At 34.5% G+C, this 22,657-nt stretch overlaps 1 protein-coding gene across 2 annotated transcripts; it reads right to left on the reverse strand.

The window, feature by feature from the left end:
• Window positions 1-34: 34 nt before the first annotated feature.
• Window positions 35-17,031, reverse strand: mRpL48 (mitochondrial ribosomal protein L48). 2 transcript variants are annotated; one of them, XM_081758736.1, is made up of 5 exons: window positions 16,873-17,031; window positions 14,426-14,509; window positions 6,218-6,351; window positions 2,419-2,521; window positions 35-449 (listed from the first exon to the last, which is right to left on the reverse strand). In XM_081758736.1, exons 1-5 carry the CDS (start codon window positions 16,909-16,911, stop codon window positions 261-263), a joined length of 549 nt encoding a protein of 182 aa, XP_081614862.1. In that variant the 5' UTR covers window positions 16,912-17,031; the 3' UTR covers window positions 35-260. The 2 variants fall into 2 exon arrangements, with proteins under 2 accessions (XP_081614862.1, XP_081614863.1); XM_081758737.1 differs by lacking the exon at window positions 14,426-14,509 and having other exon boundaries at window positions 16,873-17,027.
• Between the last annotated feature and the right edge of the window lie 5,626 nt (window positions 17,032-22,657).

A 22,657-nucleotide genomic window follows, 5' to 3' on the forward strand; every position in this document is an offset into this window, starting at 1 on the left:
TACTCAAATAAGAGTGCCAAATGCATAAAGAATAATCACTATACAAATTTATATTATTACACATAAAAATATACGGAAGCTTTGACTTGTGTACACAATCCTGTTACAGATTATTTCTACATCTCTTCATTTGAAGAGATTTTGCAATTCAATAACAAAAGTATCTATCTGTCCAATAAGCTGTATAGACTTTTTGGTACACATAGCTGTACAACATGTATTCCTGGAATCAGGTAAACTGAAGAAGTCGTAACCAATTTTCACTTCTTTACAGGTCCTCCTAGTGCTTCCAGCTGCGATCTCAGTTCAACCAGTTCCCTATCTGGAATATATCTGACCTCTTCATGGTCATCTGTATGTTCATGTATATTCAGCTCAACTCCTTCCGGTAGCCCTGCTTCCAGAATTTCAAAAAATACTGGCGCTAGTGTAGCTGGCAAGTCTACAACCTGAGAAGAAAGGAAATACATCAATAGGACAACCAAATAATGGAGAAATTTACGCGTATTCTAAATACCACTCGACAGAAGTAATCTGTGGCGTGGTGTACACGTAATTTGAAAATACTTTAATTTAGATAACTGTTTGCCAGAGCGTGTATTTCACACGGATACTGATAATCATGAAAGAGCCTATCCGGTTTGCCATAAGGCCCAGACTGTGTCACGTGATCAGGTCAAAAGTATCATTGCATGCTAAATCGAGTCGAGATTCCAGAGGTGAGATATTTAAGCATGTAACCTCCGCGTGGGACGCCCTTGGTAATTCGAAGAAGATGCATATACTTTATCATTATTATTGATTTTACTCAAACAACTTGACTTGTTACAATGTTCTATCTATATTTATCTTATATGCTATACATCGTTTTTAACCAGTAAATATTCGCGCCCTTTTTTGTGACAGCAGTACTCGTGCGGAGGTCCAATAGACCCCCAAATTGATATTTTTTTACAATAAAAATATTTTTTTAATAATTAAGACAATGTAGCATAACTCTAGACATGTTTTTAAAAGTATCTGCAGTAATTAGATTTTTTGAACTCGTTTTGAGACATTTTTATATTTTTTCATCAGGACTTTTGGCTACCAACACAAAATTTACCTGTTTGGGGGTCTGTGAACACCGTGCGCGAGTACTTAAGGGTTAAGCACTTCATTATCTCTTTACAATAAGCTTTCACTTAGTTAACTCCTTATTATAGTTTTTGAGATATATATGGACGACTTCAGTTTTTTCTTAATTTTCCATTGACTTCAATGTTCATGTTTCGTGATTTTTTAAATATATTCCATCCATTTATGGATAATTTCATTTTGAATGTAAAATCTATATAGTCTGTTCTATCTTTAAGCTGAATTCCAGCCATCTCCCCCAAAGTCTGTTTACATCATTGTATCCGGATAGGCTTTTTTAAAGCAATATTTAAACTTCCAAGTCGTGTGGAAGCTTTGTGCTCACACATACCGTCGGATGTCATATGAGCGTTTAAAGACATTGTATGGTATACATTCATCAATATTAAGCGTAATTGTACTATACTTCCGATCACCAAAATTAATTTCTATACTCTTCTTTAACTACAAAATAATGACATTGATCGGTAATCATTATTACAATGTTAAACGTACTTTTTTTTTTTTTTAATTTTCTTACTCTTTTTTCAATTTATAGATCCTGCTGACTTTTAAGTTCTGTCTTTGGAACGACCTTTTTCCGAAGAACTCGCCATTTATGATACAAAGCATCATGTGTTCCTTCATTGAAAATTTCTCTTCAAAAATTCAGTCCGAAGGGATTTTAACTAAGTCTCATGAAGTTAGTGACAATACCAGTGAAACATTTAATTGAAGAATAAACAGAAGAAATCTTAAACAATTTTGCCTAATGTGAAGAGTTTACAAATTAAATTTCGTATTCTGTTGAAGCTTCTTTATGTAACGTATTAATAAATACATATTTAACTAAATCAGGTAAAGAATACTTTGTGCTGTACCAACACATAATTTTTCTGTTTTGCTATTAAAAGATGTGTAGAACTCTTCCAGACTAAAACAGTACTTGAATTCACACTATCTCGATATTGTCTTGGAGTTAAGGCTTTAGCTACACTGGGTGATCGGCAACATTAAAACTGTAGTCGACCCATTTCTAATGAATTACTGGGGACAAAAGAACTAAGAAGTATTTTACTTTTTATAGCAGGTTGACTACTGCGATCTTTACAGAGATAACAATGTTAGCCATTAAAAGTATCCTGCACTTACAATAATGAAGATAGATTAACGCAGTGAGTTAACTAATAATAATAATAAATTAAGACGGCACATTTTAATAATTTTACCATACTTTATGTTTCTTAAACTGATGTGATTTTAGTTATTACTTGAATAACAGCATTGAATTTCAAATGTTACCTGTACATTTCTTTCGTATAACGCTAGATTGTACGTGCTCTCCACTACAGTGCTCGCAGGTTTAAATCGTTGAACCTCAAACTTTTGCGGTGGTAATCCCCAACTGCAAACAAAGATGAGTCAATGAAAAGTATTTACAACAGAGAAGAGATACAACCCACACTATAATAAACAAAAAGTTTGGTAGAAATTTTCTAGATAATAATGTGTAAAAGATTACAACAACGGCGCGAATAATTGCTGTAAATATTTCTAATTTCTTAGTACTATTTTTGGCTTACAGAAACGAAATTCCTATCTCCAATTGAAATACAAGATTATTCAAGCAAACATTTATGGTCTAATAAAGTATTTTTCATAGGTACAATCACGATAGTATTTTAGTTATAACAAAGCATATTAAGTTGGCTTTTTTTTTTTTTTTTTTTTTCTGTCACCTGTTAAACAACGTACATGTAAGTTATTTGAAATGTGTTCCTAGTACTTTCTTGACTTCAGTGCTTTCGCAGTTAACCAACACATCTTTCAACTTGAATTTCTACCATAGCAAAACTGGCCATTCATATTATGTTACACAACTCACTCTATTTTACATATTTCACTCTTCATTCCAGATACAAGCAAACTTACTTCTCTCTCAACCTAAATAAGATTTTCATGTTTCTACCCAGACTGTTGCATGTATAATTTTTTCTGTGATGGTGTAATTCTTGTATAAAATTTTAAGTGTTTCTTAACTGAAGTAATTTGTTTTTTAACTTAAATTATATGCTTTTTTTCTAGATTTCAGTCTGTTTACTATTTCATGTAACTAAATTTATTTCTCGAATAACTAAATTTATTTCTCGAATTGTTCAAGATTTGAATATTTACATTTTTATATCTTAACTATTTCATGTATTATAAACATCAGAGGTGGTCAACAACCTTTTTGGGTTTGACGTCTACTTTTCATTTCAGAAATTACAGATGGTCTACTTATCTGTTTCACTAGCCCGCTAGAGAGAACCCTCACAGATAGTATGTCAGACCACCACGGATTACTTCTCACGATTTGCCGGTCGACGCGTTGACCTTCCCTGAAGAGTACAAAATAAACTTGACAATAAATCTGGAGGGTACTATCTGAAGAAGCCACATCTTTTTCTGTTACGTTTTCATGAATCCGGTATTCGCTAGCTGGTATACTTTTTAAGTTGTATTTTCACGAAGAAAAATCAAGAGGTAACTGAGTAAATTTTTCACAGCAAAATAGAAATGTATTCACCAAATATATACATATATATTATTTATATATTAATACAGGGCGCGAGGGATAGCATGAGCTATGACTTTGAAATCCACAACTAACACACTTGAAAGAAACAGGCAATCCTAATAGTGTTGCTAACAGCCACAACGGTGAACTAGAATTTGGCGATTTGAAGCATTTCTGGGAAGGGATGACAAAGACACTTTGAATCAATCTACAGCCTTCCTTTTCTCATCTTCAATTAGAAAAAACTGAACAATAAAGTAGCCTATTTATTTAATAAGATGTAAAAGTGCACTCAGTGCGTATCGTCGAACAATTAATGAATTTCATATTGTTCACGGTCAACGACCTTTTGTAAAATCACTGTTGCGAGTACTTCGAGAAAAGATTAATTTTAATGGAAGCACTTGGTCTTTACGGAAAATAATCCGTTCCTTAGGATTTAGGTGAACTAAGGCTGAAAACAATAGGCGACTACTTATTGAAAAAGATGAATTTCGGTCAAAGAGGTTAGCTTATTTGCGAGCTATAGATCATTACAGAAGGCAGAACTGCCCCATAATTTACATGGATGAGACGTACTTGCAACCATCGCACACAAAACAATACGCGTGGAGCGATAAGAAGAATACAGGTTTACTCACCAATTTCTAAAGGACAACGAGTAATAATCATGCATACTGTCGGATAAAACGGTTTTACTCCAGAGCGTTACTCATGTTGAAATCTGGCGATTATCACGACGACATGAATTATGAAAATTCTGAAAAGTGGTTGAAGTCGCGGCTAATTCCAAACTTGCCAAGTAATTCAGTTCTTGTGATAGACAATGCACCATATCACAATGTCTGTTCACCGACATCATCATCTCGTTAAGCTGCAATGATCGATTGGTTTGTAAGACACAATATTCCTTCCAATATGTACAAACCAGAACGTAATAATTTAATCAAAGCCAATAAAGCTCGTTTCCGGACATTTAAAGTAGATTCGCTCCTTGCTGAATATGAACATTCAGTTCTTCGTTTGCCTCCGTATCATCCTGATCTAAACCCGATAGAGTTTATTTGGGCTGCAATCAACGAATATGTAGCAGCAAGAAATACCACTTTTTCCATTAACGATGCGATGAAACTTGTCGATGAGAAATTTACAATGATAACAGCGGAAGAGTAGAAGACTAGGTGTGATAAAGTACGAAGATTTGAATCAGCATATTTGCAAATGTAACCTCAGACGTTCTTACTGAAAACATTACAATAAACTTGGCCGAGGACAGTGAAAGTAATAGTGACTCCTCAGAAGAAAGTGACGACGAGACGGAAGACGATGATGATGAAATGGATTGTATGGACGGTACTGAGCCTTTATAAGTACCTGAAGCTACAGGTAAGCTTATCATAATATATATAAGTTGCGTTAAGTAGTTATTATCCATTGTTTTTACTTATGTTGGAGGTTAGTATCGGCATGGGTTTGAAACACTACCAAAAATTCTTCCCTCTCTCTCCACTGTCACCCTCGCAGCGGATAGCGTTCTTCCTACCACCCGCTTCTCATAGCTCAAGCTATCTCTCGCGCTCTGTATATATTACTTTACCTCTCTGTTTTTGTAATTTTTTTTTTTTTTTTTTTTTAAATACCACAGAAGGGGTTTAAAATGCAATTTTCATGAATAGAAAAGAGTAGAAGTCCATAAGTAAAGATGTGTAAGGATCTAAAGAAAAAAGTTTCCGGTAAATTCTGTGTTCTGACATTTCAAGAATGTCTTGTACGTAGATGAATAATTAAGAAAAATAATAGCAGCAAGAAAGAAGTTACTTAGAAAGGCAACAGAAAGGGTTTAAATTGTATAAGAAATATTTTTTTTGGATGCTATGTCAAATACTTACATTTAATCTATAAATATGTATCTTGTAGCATCTGTTAGTAAGTACTACAGGAATACCTTGCCGGCCAAGGCTTCCGCAGTGACCTCCGTGCGTCCTTGATGTAGTGTACGCCGAACGTTCCATATGATTATAGAAATAGCGCTGGGAATAATGCCTGTGTCAATGGATACTATATAGAAAAGTAGAAAGGAAAAATCAAATTATGTATTGCAGTTTTTGTGAAAACAGTTTTGTTTCGCTGTGAAAAATGTACTCATAATTACTTTTCGACTTTACTCGCACTAAAATTATATTAAACACTTGGCTTTACAACCCAAGGAGGATTAAGGCCATTTAGACGACTTCTAATTGGGCGATGTATAGTTATTATATTGGCTCCCATCGCTGTTATTCTGGTTTTCTACATTGGATTCGATAAGTCTTAATCCAAGTAATTGCGCAACTGCCTTACAATAATGCGTCAACGCACATTTTTGTGTGTGTGTGTTTTCATGGTGAATTGAATCAGAAACCTGGACATAACTATTAGATTATTAGTCCTAATAAGTCTACGTGAAAAGTTTCAATATACAATCCGTTATACAGAACAACACTAATTTATTTTAAACGAAAGATAACGTTTTTATAACGAAATTCCATTAAAATTACCTACCAATCGGAAACATCAATTCCCAAATTCCGTGCTGTAGCATGAACGAATTTTTGGTAACTTTCTAACACTGGAAAATCATACCCTTTCACCTGTATATTCAGTGTGTCATAAGTCGGCTCAACCGGTTCATTACTCTACAAGGAAATAAATAAAATATTACTTTTCAAATATTGAATATCTTAAAATTCTACTTCTTAATATGATAGAACAAACAGCATACGGGGATAGAAAAATGTATAAGGAACTGAAATACATTGCTAGAATAGTTTTGTTTTATAATATACAGTCTTCTTCAAAAGAAACTTGGACAACCACCTGTTTGAAAAGGGTTCTATTCTTGTTCATAGACGAAGTTAAATCCGACAAAGGTGAGTCTTCTCTGGCGAATTGAGATCTTTATTTTACACCAAAGTATTTACAACTTCCTATGTACGATTCCGAAAATATGAACTTTAACGGAAAGGTGGTACATCACCAAGCTCTTTTGAGCAAGACTGTACATAGGCATGTAACAATTAATCAAAATTATGTGGTATGCTTAACATACTTCAGTTACCATTTTAGTTTACGGTGACAGCGAGAAATAAAAATAATTGTTATAGAAATAACAATGAAGAAGTCAACCTGATTGCGGCCAATTAATTCCATGAATTTTCGTGCCAGTAGTTTCTACATCTTTTCTCAACATCTTGACCTGCTCTTTCCTATCCTAAACTTTGACTTCTATCCTATTTGAAAAATTTTCCGTAGACTGTGTAATAAGAATAAAAATTCAACAATCCAATCGCAGACTTTCGAGCAATAAATTTTTGCCATCACCAGTGCATTTTGCTGGTGATAAGGCCAGTAGCAAATCTGTCGAAAAACACAAGAACAGCCATAATACGAGAAAATATTGGATCAAAGTTGGATAGAAGGGACTGTTCATTATTTTTAGTAGTTGGGGAATTTTATCAAAACTTAAAGAGAAAAATAAACAAAATCAAGTACAATATTCTTCAAAGAGTAAAAGTCAAGTTGTTTAAGTTAGAATAAGACAGAAGGAGAGACGTGTTTGATTAATGTCTCAGTGCAGAATAAACTCACGGAGGAAAAATAAAAGAAATGAAGTCTTTAAAGCCTCACGGTTATGCCCTTTAGGCTAATGGAGATATATGATTAATGAACGTTATTACGAAATGATTCATGGAATGAGAGTGTGGAAGGGAACGAAAAAACTCACAGACACGATGTTGTCTACTACTAGTCTGAGATTGAACCAGAGATCAGATGTGAGCACTCTATCACTATGCCACCGTGCTTTCTCTTTAGAGGAAGAACTATGATTTCCATAGATGTATCGGTCCAGCAAATACTATGTGTGATAAACCAATGCACTAAAAGTACTGACGCTCAAAATGGAGAATCCGTAGGTTTCTTCGTCCGGAAACGGTAAGTATGTTCTTAGATCATTATTCTCCAGATGATGTGTCGCGACTCCCGTGAGTATTGCAGTCAGATCGTCGATGGGTCGCCGTCAAAATGATTTTTAATACATTTTATTATTAGTGTTATTATTTTTCAGGAACAAGGAGTCCTAAAAAGAAAGAAAGAAAGGAAAAAAAAAAGCTATAGCATTCAAAAGGCTGAGTACTAATGTTTTAGGCTCATTGTAAAGAAAATGCAAAATGCATGGATAGGTCATAAACACATTATGTAGCTTCAATTTATGAGTCTTAAGCATTATTAGTCGTATCACGGATAACACATTGATTCAGGCAATTTTCTAAGGATGGATGGTGGAAGGATGAGTAAACAGAATGCTACATTGCCGAATTGAAGAAGCTCGTTGCCAGATGGCAAAAATATGTTGCAGTGGCAGGTGATTACGTCGAGAAGCAATACAGGTAACTTCAATTCATATCCGATAGGGTCTAGACATTAATTTGTAACATTTGCTGAATGTCCCTCGTATTTGGGTATTTTACATTACGATGTGCAACATTTAACAGCCATTTTAAGGTCAATTCTAGAAGACGATAATTAACAACAGTGAATGAAGTTGTATTGACTTTTCTTAAGTCACTATTTCTTAACCCGTAAAACATTTGTAAAGAAGTATTTTAAATTCGAAAGAACCTGATACAGGACTGAAACTTTATATAATTTAGGATATCGCGAACATATTATTAACATAAAAAGTAGCAGAGTACCATGAAGAAAAAGCGGTTATGAAATGTACGTTAGATGACTTCAAGAGTAAGAGGGATAAAGGATAATCAAGAAGCAAACGCAATAGAGAAGACAAAAATGTATAACAGAAAGTTCAATATTGCATTAGTTTAGAAATGTAAACATACCAAGGATAGATTCTACAATCAAAACACGAGAACAGAGAAAGTAAGAAAAGTGGTAAAGACATTTTTAATAATTACACTTACAAAAGCTACAAATTCCCATGCAATATACACATTTTAACATTTTTCCTAAATGATAGATCATACACTCAAAAGATGTGAATATCAGACTTATTTTTTTTTTTCTCTGAGAATTTATTCTGTACTCAGATATTAATCACACATGTCTACCTAGTATTTCTCCTTCTTTCGAATTCTTGCAGTATTATTCTAAATTGAACAAGTACTATGGTTTTCACTCGTTGAAAATATTATAGTTAATTTTCTTCATTGAAGTTTTGATACAATACCAAGAAATTCTTATGTTTCTTTGGAGATCACTCTTATGCTGCTCTTGCACCACATCCAATTGTGTAGTAATGGAATCAGTGACTGAAAGTAATGAACATTCCCTTTCACTCGACTTTGATCCAACATTCTGTAAGCAGGCACGTAGCCAAGGGGGGGAGAGGGTTCCGCCCCCCCTTCGAGACCAGAAATGAAAAAAATTAAGGAAGGATGAAACAAAATGAAATGAGAAAAAGAAGGATCAGCGTTAAAAATAAACTACAGGAAGCTTTTGGTTACTCTTTCTTATGAGGAAATTTATATTACTTGCAATACATGGTTGCGAGGTGAGTGATATATCCTGGATGAGTCAGGGAATTTGAAATTTCTAGAAAAGTTGCGGAATTCTCAGAATTTCTGCTACTAGTCAGGGAGATTTTAAGCTTCCGAAAGCATAGTGTCGTTGTGTAACAGCGTGGACATTTTTTTATCATAATTTTTCGTCATCGCATCCTTGCAATACCAAACATGTTATTTCAAAAACAATTTTCTAGTGTTCCTTTAACCTGTCGTTTGAAACAAACAGTAGTTGACGGAATAATAAAAACAAAAATATATATGGAAAGAAAGTTCTGTTAACATTTGATTCAACAGAAAAAGGAACGCAGATATTGCAAAATATTTTACAAAACATTATTGAGTATGTACTTTTTTAATAGTGAATATGTACTTTTTATAATAGTTGAGGTCATAATGAAAGGAAAATTGTTATATTTGAATAAACAGAGGAAGGATGTAAATATTGTATACTCTTTTTCAATACTTTTTTTTTTTTACTCGAGATTTCTTCATAGTTTATTAAATACTTACCAACATATCCTCACAAACCAATATATGTTGATAGTAAAGTAGTTTAGATTGATCGAGCTCCTGGGCCTTCATAGTTTCATGTCACGCCCCCCCCCCCCCCCCGGCTAAATGAACCAATATATGTTCCAGGAAAATTGTTTAGAATGATCGAGTCCCTGGTGTGATGACCACAGTATTTCATGTGACGGACCCCCCCCCCCCTCACGAAATCCTGGCTACGTGCCTGCTGTAAGACATCTGTCTGTTTTTGCCATTTTTCCGACAAATTTTTAGCTATGAGCTCCAAAAGGAAGTCTTTTTACACCGAGGTTGGTCTATACTTTTTTTTGTCTTGTCTTGGTATCAAGAATCACCTCTCAAACGTTATCAGTGTTGTTTCGAAATATCTTGTGTCGCGTATAACTTAACGTTAATCCAAGAACTACAAAGCTCCTTTGTGGCTAAGCGGTTAGTGTACGCGCCTTTGGCGTGGGAGGCCCAGGTTCGATTCTCGGCGGAAACTCAAGTGGCTCGGATTCCATGTTAATCCGTAAGTCCTGTCTCATACCTCGCTGCTGAAAGGGATGTTAAACTCAAAATTAACTCAAACTTCAAAAACTACATTTTTAATAAATCTTAATCTCTGTAGAAACAATGATTGTGGGTCAGAAAAGCACTGCTCTTAAAGATTCCTTGCTTCATAATCTATGTTTTTCTCCCATTACCTATATCCAGACTTGAAGTGAATAAACGTATACATATGTACATAAATAAATAAATAAAATAAAAGGTTCAAACACCACTTTAGTCCTGAACTGCTGTCACTGCTTGTGAAATATTAATCTCAGTGAAAAAAAAGTACATATTACAGGCTGGAAATTAAAATTGTATACAAATTATAATTATTCATATCGCATTCAGCTTCCAGTATATAGGGTTTACAGTGCAGTGACAGTATATTTTGAAGCAGAATAGTAACCTGAAGTTTACAATAGGAATGAGAAGATCAAGATGTAGAGAAGCAACGTAGAAACTACGGACACAAAGCTTAACCAATAAGAAAAAGATGACAATGACAGAACTGATATAAAACTAAACTCATCAGGTAAACTTCATTATAGTTGTCATATGCGTCAATTACGAACTCCAACTTACTAAATCTTTTAATCTCTGGGAAGCACATCTGTTTGGCATTAGTTTCCTGTAAGTTTTACATGCCACCTCATACCTCATGTAAGGTGTAAAGAAGAAAGAAAAAAAAAAACTCACAAACACTTTTAACCTTTAAAAATATTTTATCTTTTAATCTTAAAAAAGAAATGTAACCTCAGCACACATTTCCATGTTTGGAATATGGATATCTACCGTATCCGTGAAGATGTTAACAGATTAACGAACCCCGCCGAGATAATTGCTCTAGCTGTCTATTGCAACAAACATAATTCAAAAATTTGCTTTCATTCAAGAATTATCGTGTGAAGTAACGGACAGACGGACGTATATTAACAATCTTATAAGTAGACATCAGATTTTTATGCACTTAAAATTCATGAAATATGCATGCAATTATGTTGTTAAATGTGTTAAAATATGTACTAACAATGTAAAAAAGAGACTATTTTAAAAAATATGCCGGAAAGTTATGACAAAGTTTTGTGTGAAATATAACATCGAAAGTGTGGTTTACCTTTCAGGGTCTTCTCTTTAGAATTTATCTTTATATACTAACTTTTTAAAACACACACAAATTATAAGATTAAAAGAAACATAGTGATACAAGAACACGATCTTTAGTTTCTCTTTGCACTTGTATTTTAGAGTGCATTTACTTTACACGAAATAATACGAGTCTCACTTTTCTACACGTTTCCACTGCATAAAAAATCGTTTTTAAGGATTATTTCTTCCCGTAATTAGCCTTACAGCATATCACAAGATGCTTTTCTTCATTTTCTGGTGTCAGTTTGTGACATTTGTAGCAGAAAATGATCTGTTAACATCAATAGAAGTTACTGGACAATATTTATAGAGAGAAGCAAGTTTAGTACTTATATTTAACCCTTAAAGGTATTTTTTTGACTTCAATTCTGGCAATAACATCTGTCAATTTCTTTTCCACAGAGCACCAGAATTTACTTAGAACTGACTTCACCTCGTGCTGAACTTCAACTAGAACTAAGCACTCACTGAGTAGCATTCCTCGTGTTTCTTGTTTCTGAATTGATGTCGATACAATATTACAATGTCTTATTATCAGATTTCTCTTAACTTCCTGGCAGTTGTAAGCGACTCTGCTCTGCTGATCGGTTGCTAACATTATTGGTCTTCTACAAACTAGGCATTCTTTCATCTTCCCATGTAAAAAGCCGTTCTCTTGCATAGACACATAAATGTGTTGAAAATACAAACCAAAACTGGACTTATTTCATGCTATAAGCATACATCTGAAATAAAAGCTTACAGAATATGTTGAATATGCTCTTAAGCAATAAAATAGTTTCTAACCTTCATATGACTATAAAACTTCAAATTCGAGCTGTATTATTGTTGTTAGAAACTCCTACCAAGTTTAACAGAGATGCATATAAACAAACAAGATATGTATTTACATAAAAATCCGATGTCTACTTAATAAGCTCCATTAGTGTGATCATAATAAAAACTGGTGAAGTTAATTAAATCACCCATTGAAATAAGTAGGCATCCCAATACATAACACTTATAATTCTTTTCCAGAAATACACCCTTCATGTTATCATAGTCTGTCACCACATAAAAAGCATTATCAACATGTAAAAATAATTTCTTGGAAGATAACATTTGCTATCTTGATGTCATTTCCTCACCGACAACTACTCAAATATGTTTCATCGATGACAAGTTTTAAGTTTATATTTATATTAAATATAAACTTAGAACAATTAATGAATACTACCCAATAAGCACAAATCAGAAAGTACACTCTGGCATCTGTAGATGTAGCTCATATTTAAAAATTAAGAGTCCGATGACCAGGCTATCCACTGACCCAGTGCATACGCTAACGTGTACTTTTATCAGCTATTTTCGTAAACTCATAAGCACTTCCGAAATAAACCTCTTTGCGAATTAATATACATTACAACGAAAACACAAACGCTCAAATACGAGTAACCGTACTCCAAAATTCTTTCACTTGTCATAAGCTAACCTCATTTAATGCAGAACATGAAACTCCGATAAAATCGAAACTAGTGATAACGAAAAAATAAAAAAATGTGGACTTACGCTTGCATCACAAATGAATTTACAATTGGATCGTTGATCCAACCGCATTTAGTGCATGATTCAGTAGTTTAATATTTCACTGCACAAGTGAAAGCAAAAGATATTGCACACCACTACAGAACATAACATTATTACAAATCGTTAGCGGAAAATACATTTAAGTTTCTGAGCTTAAATTTACTAATTAAAAAAACAAGCACTCAACCATATCTGGAATCGTTTTAAAATTTTCATTTCAAAAGTTTTTAAAAATTTCATTGTTAGCAAATCAAAATTCCCTGATTCCAAGCAGGATTTTCTCACTCTTTTCGGTCTTCTCAAATTCCTTGATATTTTTCAGTTTTCCAGGTTTGTTGCTACTCTGTATATAAGAGTTATATCTATGTATCTATCTATCTATCTAGATAGATAGATATACGAGATCGCGGGGCTCAGTAGTAAAGCGTTCACTTCTAAAGTGTGGGGCCCCTCGTTCGATCCCACTTTGCGCCAAATGCGTTTTGTGGTGAATAAACACCGCGTGCGTGGGTTCCTCCGTTTCCTCTCATCTTCTTCATTCCGTCATTTCATTCACTTTCATCATCACCATTTCCTTTAGGCTATCGTGGGACATAAAACTGAAAGATTTCATAGTTTAAGACATATACATGAATACAATATATTTATGTAAATATTGGCGAAAGACATATACAGCCATGCTGCTTTTTCAAAATTACACGAATACATTTACTTTTTCAATAATGAATGAAACCAAAATATCTACAAATTTCGCCGATACATCTGTAAATTCTGATACGTCTTTGGGAATGTTTCCAAGAAAATATTATCTCCTAAAGTTGTTTGAATTATTATGATCATTTTCACTCTTTAAAAATTACGTAGGAAAGTTCTACTACCTATTGACGAGTAAGATGTTCCCACACCCATCTTAAGATTTGATTTGGTTTTGAGTTATGCGTTCCTTTCAGTAGTGAAGCTATAGGAGACATAGACCTACAGTTAACGTTTCTACCGGAATCGAACGCCGAGTATTTCACGCCAAAGGCGCGTACGCTAACCGCTTAGCCACGAAGGAGCTTACACCCTCCTTAAGATACCATTTTACTTTGTTTACTTCAATTCTCAAGTTGGCCAACGCATATCGCTAAAATCGGGAGATACCCGAGCTAAAGAATTTCTTATACAATGCACTAGTACAGCCATTCAACAAGGGAGTGTGTCAGCCATTTTGGGAACTTTGCCAACCGGAAAAAATTTCGAAGAGATCTTCCTTTTGTAGGAATTTATGAACTATTCGGGAGAAAATTTTCGTCAGTTAACATTAATAATAATAATAATAGTAATACGAAGAAAACTGTTAATAAATACAATATGAAATTCAATAAACAATTTATTTTTAAAAGTTAAAAACTAAATAAATTAAAATTACCTGTAAGTAATCTGGTTCTTGATAACTGCTCATTCTTTGATTATGACATAAAACTGGTGGAACTCTTGGTAGGCTACTCTGCCTCTGCGAATTAAAGAAAGAAAAAAAAAAAAATCAACGAATATGCAAGTACAGATGAAGCAACATTAGTTCTCTAAATGACACAAACCTTTTACTAACATGTATTACAAATAATGTTTGTCAGATTTTCATTAAAGGAACAACCCACTAATTAAAAACAATTCCAATATTCCAACATTAATTTGGCATACGTCTATCACATCACTTGGCATCCATCGTTGTTACAGAAAGACCAAAACAAAACTAGTTTTTCTAGCAATAAAAATATACTGTATATAAATAACTCGATATTATCAACAACGAAATCTACTATCTAAATGTTTTCGTTATATTAAATATGCTAAATTCCATATTCGTTTTACAAAAGAGAGCTTTAAGGTTTATGACCGGAAGTAAACCTCGAACTTCTTGTAAACCTCTATTTAAATTTCTTCAAATTCAGCTACCACTGTATGCGGGCCGAGAGTCACCTGCGGGGGCGGGGGTTACCGAGACGTAAAAATAATCCAAAACGACCGATATTAGTGTCAAATCCATAGTTTTCGCGGTCGCTGAGATACGCTCACAGACGTTGACTTCCAAATACAACCCCATTGGCTGGGGGTCAGACGCTTTTTTTTTTTTTTTTTTTCAAAATTGGAACCAGAGGATCGCAGAGGGCGTTTACTGGGATACGTAAAAGTACTAGAAAATGACCGATATTTTTTTTCCTTTCGTTGTTCACTTTGTTTACAAAGATATTTTATCTCACCCATGTCAATAATGGGTATTTCACCTAGTATTTAATAATTATAAGAATCCTTTTATGTGGCACCGTAGTACCGTACATGAAAAAAGTATTTTCATATGCGTTTAGCAATTTTTGATATCCCTCGAACATGTCTTTGATACAAGGTTTGGCCCCATATCCTCCAGTCTCAAAAGTTCATTTATAGGCTATATGAAATAAAATTTTTCAGGTTTTCATCTCACGGTTATGCTGGCTAGACTAAAAGAGACGGTGTTGATGAGAAATTAATGTAATGGTGGAAGGAAACGGTAGAACCACGCGTAAACCCATGCACAGGGCGTTTGTCCACCACAAAGTTCACCTGCCGCGAGCTGGGATCGAACCAGGGACTCTACACACCAGAGGTGAAATGAGCCACAGCGCCCCCTAAGTTTATTTATATAGTACTGTAGGAGAGTGTTGTTCATCGTGTTGCTTGAAGGTAAGGATTCGTTGTTTCCGTTATTGCTGAATAGTGCGTATTTGCCACACTTAGCAGTTGGAAGATACTAATTCTGGAAAGTAATACAATACAGACGTATACGTATGTAACAAAGAGCAAACAAAGCACGGAAATAAGAAATATTTTCGATTAACAGTTAAGAATGAACGATGGATATGAAAGTAATTCTAGGCAAAGTAGATTAAAACAACAGCAAATAAGTAGAACTACAACACTGACCGGGGTCGCCATGTACGGAAAATCATCCCATGGAATTTGTTAGTTTCTTTTTTATAATTCCTTTTATTTTCTACTTTTAATAAGCTTTTTATTTTCTAAATAGGTAAATCTTTAGTTTAGGCAAGGCAGTGACAGGAACTGATTGCATTAAGTACAAGGGCAATATTGTAGTAAATTAAAGTCCCCTTATTACTGCCTTTTTAAGGTCGTACATAGTCTATGAATAATCCCTAGCAACAGAAAGGAACCAATGACACCTGTGAATAATACTAACAGTGACGGGATATCACTGCCTTGCCCAAAGTAAAGAGTTACCTCTAAATATAATTAAATCATCATAGTTTCACTAAAATTTTATTTAAGGTTGTTTAGCAGAAGGGGTGCAGAAGCACGTAAAAAACATGAAATTTACAGGAGAAATGGATGATGCAAGTACTTAAACCTAACATAACGTAACCAAATCTAAGCTAACCTGAACTAACCTAATATTAGTACAAATAAGTGAAATTCTATCATTTTTTGGAAAATTATGCTGGACCCCTACACTAACATAATGTAACATAAACTAACCTAATGTGACTAAAAATTGCCGAAATCGTAACAATTTTTAGAAACAATTGCTGGAACCCTTCTGCTAAAAATTAGCCTTTATTTATTTTAGTGGAAAACTAACAAACTTTACTCCTAATTTTATGAGTAAAATTAACATTTTTATGATAATGTATTGTAAACCTGCACCAATAACACTTACATTCTTCGAAGCCTTGTTTCTTTCGTTATAAACATCTCATGTAAACTTTAAAAAAAAAAAAAAAAAAAAAACGAGCTTAACGGGCGAAACAAAATCTTCCCTTGCACTTAATAGTCGTAATAAATAACGTAAGTCTATAAGATATGCTATTTTAAAAATCTTACCAACTGACGTAAACTATTAGCAAGTATTCTCCCAAACATTTGGGCTTATTAGTTTTAGATGTTTAGTTCAGATTTCAGGATTTAAAATAATATTTTCTATGCTACCACATCCGCCAACTTTACACTTCTCTGTGTTTTCTTCCTTCTTTTCAAATAAGTGCTGCCAGACACTGTTGCCAACTCGCCAGTGTGAAATGTCGCTAGTTTAGTACTCTAAAGTCGCTAGAAGTCGCTAAACGCCTCCTACCAAGTCGCTAAAAAAGTCGCTATACAATTTTACAAAGGAATTAAAATAATTTAAATATTTTTCATATACAATGGAAGACTCGAGTATTTTTCCTTTTAAAAAAATGGCCATCTTGACAAAAATACGCTTTGAAGAATACAAAATTAATAAATATAGCATTAAAAGTTTGCAAATACTTAAAATTTTGGATCACTTTTCCCCATTCCCTCTCATTGAGTACGATTATCTTTTTTGGGTGGGGGGTTGGGGAATTCATGTTGCTTTCGTATTGGAACACTTCACCGAACTCACCCCACGAAATTTCTGTATAATTTATATTAAGAACAACCGCAGTTCAATTAATATATAAATCACACGCACTACACTGAACCAGAAAAGTACAATGTTCTCCAGCGTCACTGTCACTGTACGCGTACGTGCTGTGCAATGCAAGAGATTACAAGCTATTACGCAACTAGTTAGATACGGGAAATTCCCGGATTTCCGAACCGCAGTGAAGAAGGGCATAATCCTCATAGCAGTGATGAATCCGACGAAGTAAGTCGCTCATAGCAGTAGGGCAACCGAGTGTATAGAAGTAATTATTAGTATCACGAACTGCAAAATTTTGGATACTTTAATATAAATATAGAACAAAATATTTGAATTCTTAAATGTCGCTAGATTTGTCGCTAGGCGCTAAATAAACATTTTTGTCGTTACACACTTCCAAAAGTCGTTAGTTCTAGCGACAAAGTCGCTAAATTGGCAACACTGCTGCCAGACACATTTCGGCAAAGGTTCAGGTTCAAGCAATTTTATGAGATACTTGGAGGCAGGAGTCGAAGTATTAAATAAGTCTCTATAACTGAAGGCAACCATAATGTTCTCAAACTTGCACAAGTTTTCGAGCAACGTATTTGCTGTGTGAATGTCACATCAGCTGCAAAATCATTACCATTTGATTTCGCTATTGTTTTTGCTTGCACCTATATAACTCTGAAGCTGGCATGACCCACTTTACTTTATAGAAGACGTGAGTCACAACAACATTTTAATGGTACGCTCAAAGAGCTGCAAATTGCCGCCACGACTGTTCACAAAAATATTATCGCACACGTTTTCCACATTTTCTCCTCTTCCTCCTGACCTCTCTTTATTAACATTTTCATTTGGCCCGCCTTTTGATTTGATACCTGTCTGGGCGGCGATCGTCACCTAGCCATCTGGGCTAGTCAGGACCTGGTCACAGCTGTCGCCGATATTGAAATTGAAGCAGAAATCGACAGGTGTCATGAATGCTCCAGGTGCTGTTTGCAAATATCCAGTTTTGTAGGAAAACATATCTAATCATATCTTGGAACCTTGGTGCTGTAAACTGGAAGTGGGTGAGTGATTGCAAGTGGTCCCGTTGTCACATTTTGAAGTCAGATGACTGAAGAACGGTATCGGTTACATGTACAAAGTTCTTATACAAACGAAAGAAGAACACATCCAGCTGTTACAAGGCCTGCCATAGGGGGGGGGGGGAAATGGAAGAAAAAAGGAAAAAGAGATAGGAAAAATTACTTGGAAAAATGTACGGGGGCGCCGTCGTATACTCTCGTCCCGGGCGCTGATTTTCCACGGCACGGCACTGAGCTGTTGTATGAGTGACGTGCAACCATCAGGGATAAGAGTCGGGTAAGTTCAACATTGTGCCGTTTCTGCACCAACTCTTCATCTTTATTGATTCTCCATGAATCACCGAGGAGCAGCAGTTTTCTGTGCTCTATAGAAGACCAGAAAACATCAGTCATGAAATCAGGGGCGTCATTTCAGACTTTGCTTGAGGGGGGGCAAGAGCACCACCAACATAAACCTTTCACGCTTTGTACTACTTTATTAGTAGACAATCGATTAACGCATATGTACTCCTCAAACTCTTGCGAGGGGCAATTGCCCCCTCCTGTTCTCCCTAAATGACGCCCTTGCAGTGGCGGCTAATGTTAGTGTTGCAGCGTTGCGCAACGACTAAAGTATTTCAAGAAAAAAAAAATATTATTAGCAATAGTAGTAAAGAACAGAAAAAATACTTTTTAATACTTGCATATATACACTTTAAATAACATATTTTTTACTTCTGTAACTGTCCGTACCGTTAATCCGTTTTAAAAAGCGAAAAATAACCCGTCACAGAGTCTCTAATTTATATTGTGTTGCAGCGAGAATACAACGACCAGATTCCTTCAGCGCGGCAATTGGAGCAAATGTTAAGTCTCCTTTCCCCTATCTCAGAAGTTAAAGGGACTGGTCGTTGCAGTGCTTCTGCAACACAGCACGGTTTCCAGTGAACGAGAAGGTTTTTCACGCTAAATAAGATTTCTGAATTTTCTTTCACTAGCAATTAACAAATGGAATTTGTTTTTATGCATTCATATTTTTAAATTATGGGACCATACTGAAGCAAATCAACATAATGACAATTTAAAAAAGTGATTGCAGAATTACAAAATAAGAAAGAAAATATCTGGTAGAGGCAAAAACAAATGAAAGTAGACCCGCATTTACAAGTTAATTCTTAGCTTATATTGATAATGAAGGCTTCTTCTACAGTAATTTGTGAATCAAATATTAATAAGTCAGTATGTAGAATAGCTCTCCCCCCCACTCTGTGGATAGTATTTTAGTATAAACATTTCTTTTATAAAATAAGTATATTTTAAACTCTTGATAATTTCCACATAAAACTATATGATGGGGAACGCCACATTCAATTTGGGACTAGTTAGCAATGCTCAGGGGCGTATCCACGAGGGAGGTCCACCGGGTCCGGACCTCTCAAAAATTTCGAAACTTGACTAACATTTGTAGACTTTCTTAACGAACTATACTTGTTTAACAGAGCTAAATATTTTATTTTACGCCTCATCATGTACTCTTCTTTTCTTATAAAAATAATCGTTCCATCATTTTTTTCTAAAAATATAGATGAGAGTAAGTAAGAATTACTTATCGTCTTTTCGGATGCAGTGTAAGACAGGTTCCTTATTATGTAGACGTATTGGACCTCCCTCAAATACTTTGGACCCCTCCCAGTTAACATTTCTGGGTGTAAAACTGGCAGTGCTGTTTGTTTTGATGTTCTTTGATTTTTGGCTTCTGTTACATGCTGATCCTTCATCTGGCGGATTTCGAGGTTTCCTTTCCAGAACATATCACATTAGTAAGCATTGTTTCGCCTCATGAGGAAGTATATTGTGTTCATCGTGTATTGCGTAACAACCAAGACGGATGATTTGGAATGTAGTTTTTTCTTTTACGCACATGTGTGTGTATTGATGTATGAATATGTGACATTCGGAATTCATATACAAGTACCTATTTTGTATCAGCTGTTTTGGTTTTTAATTATTAGGTGTAATTTTATTGTGTGTGCTTTAATTCTGTAAATAACCTACAAATTCTGAATGAATTGTATACCATGACTTCTGTAAATAAGTTAAAAAAAAAAACATTGACCAGCTTTCAACTGAGGAAGAATTTGCAATTAAGGCTTAGACAAAACAAGCAAAGAGCAATTCAGGAGAGTGTTCGAAAAAAAAAATCCAGTTTAAATTTACAGGATATCTTATGGCAGTAGTGTTCTTTGCACCAGATACATTTCCTCAATTTATTTTAAATTTTCCTGGATAAACTGTGAATAAAGTGTGTTCAATGTACATTTTTTATAGCACTAATCTCTGCTACGAACTCTCTTCAGTCAACGGTGAAGAGGAATTCGGATCACTGTCAGGGACTGAGTTTGCTAGAATGAATCGTTCGCAATTATCTAGAAGAAAATATTTTGTGAATCTTCAAAGCTTCTGAAATTAATATTAATTGTACCTATGGCGTCAGCAAAAGACGAAAAGTTTTTTTTACACACGAGAAAGAATTGACACTTTCAAGGAATTGAATACCGAAGAAAGGTTATGCTTTCCATCGAAAAAGACCTGACAATAATAATACCAGAGTTCAACCAACATGTATTAGTCAGATTTGCTCCAAACAAAGAGAGGAGAATGAACTTACTAATTAATTAAGGTGATTAATTGAATAAAATGTTCTGCATTTTTTATTTTTTAAAAACAGAATTTTATTTAATTTAACATGTCACATAGCATTTGCGTCTAAAGTTATGCTGATTAGCCAATGAGTCAACTTTATATCTTCTGTCTCTCACCGTTCGTACTGCAACACCCGACACCACAATCCACCGGCCGCACTGCGCCCTTGCATGAACTCTTTCAGGTTGTTCTTTGTTATATTTGCACTTTTACCAGCATTTGAAAGTATTGGGTGGATTGGGATGTTTGTTGGCTGGAAAGTGGCCACTTGACTCGGTGCAGAGAAGATACATGGGACTCATTAATTTCCCATCCATGGAAACACTAGGATATATTAATATACTGTATTGCTCACTATTAATTTCAATAGACGGTATGCGTATAGAATCATATGTCAGATGACCCCTTTTCTGTTTATTCTTCTTGCGCTAATTTCAACATGGCGGTTTTTCAGATGTCCCCCATGATTCACACTACGCCTATTTAATGATCTACATGCATTCCTCAATCCAACATTTGACCTCAATCCCTGTACTCGTTTCACAATTAACGTGGCATTTATAGACATTTTCTACATTCAAGCTTCGCACTGTGCCTTCATATATCTCCCACTCTGTATACAATCTGCCACTAAACACTCTCTTTTACTCTGTTTCTTTTGGTGTTGAATCCAGTCCTAGCAATCATTTTCAGAAATTGAATTCACAAAACCGGAATGGTCCATTGTCCCTTTTTAAGTATTCTTATTTATTAAGAAATGTAAATTTCTATTTTCAGTTAACAAAAATAAAATTATACGTATCACATTTACATTTTCCGACAAGATCTAGTTCGTTTGTAACCAGGTTGCTCAACCAAAACAGAAATGACGTTTTCTACACCAGCATATCTTAATTTTTCTCGTTTTTCGCCCTCCAATTTTTTGCTGCGCCCCAAATCTTTTGCGGCAAAGCGGCCCTGATACCAACAGAGGTTGAGCTAAAGAGGAATGAGTTTCGGCCCGTTAAATGGGGTTTCTGTGTTATATAGTTATTAAGCTAGTTAATAGTTGTAGCAAATGAGCTATGTTTATAATACAATAGAATGGAAAAGAAATTAAACTACATCAATACGTAAAATATAATTAAAAAACTTAAATTTTCTGATATCTGATAATTAAACTACTGACTATTTTATAGACAAAATAGATCAAACTACGATATCCAATTGATAATATTCCATCTTATTTATAGTGATAAGGATATTTTTATGTTATAATAATTTACAAAACTCGTGTGTGCATATATATATATATATATATATATATATATATATATATATATATATATATATATATATATATATATATATATATATGCATGCACTATATATTAGCAAGTATTATTTTATTCAGCATTAGTAAATAATTGGTCATTTGTATAACAGTAAGTATTAGGTTAAGGTAAATAAAATAATATGGCACTAATACGAC

This window comes from Thermobia domestica, chromosome 5 (genome assembly GCF_964235325.1).
Source record: "Thermobia domestica chromosome 5, izTheDome1.hap1.1, whole genome shotgun sequence".
In the NCBI taxonomy this organism is placed as follows: domain Eukaryota; kingdom Metazoa; phylum Arthropoda; class Insecta; order Zygentoma; family Lepismatidae; genus Thermobia; species Thermobia domestica.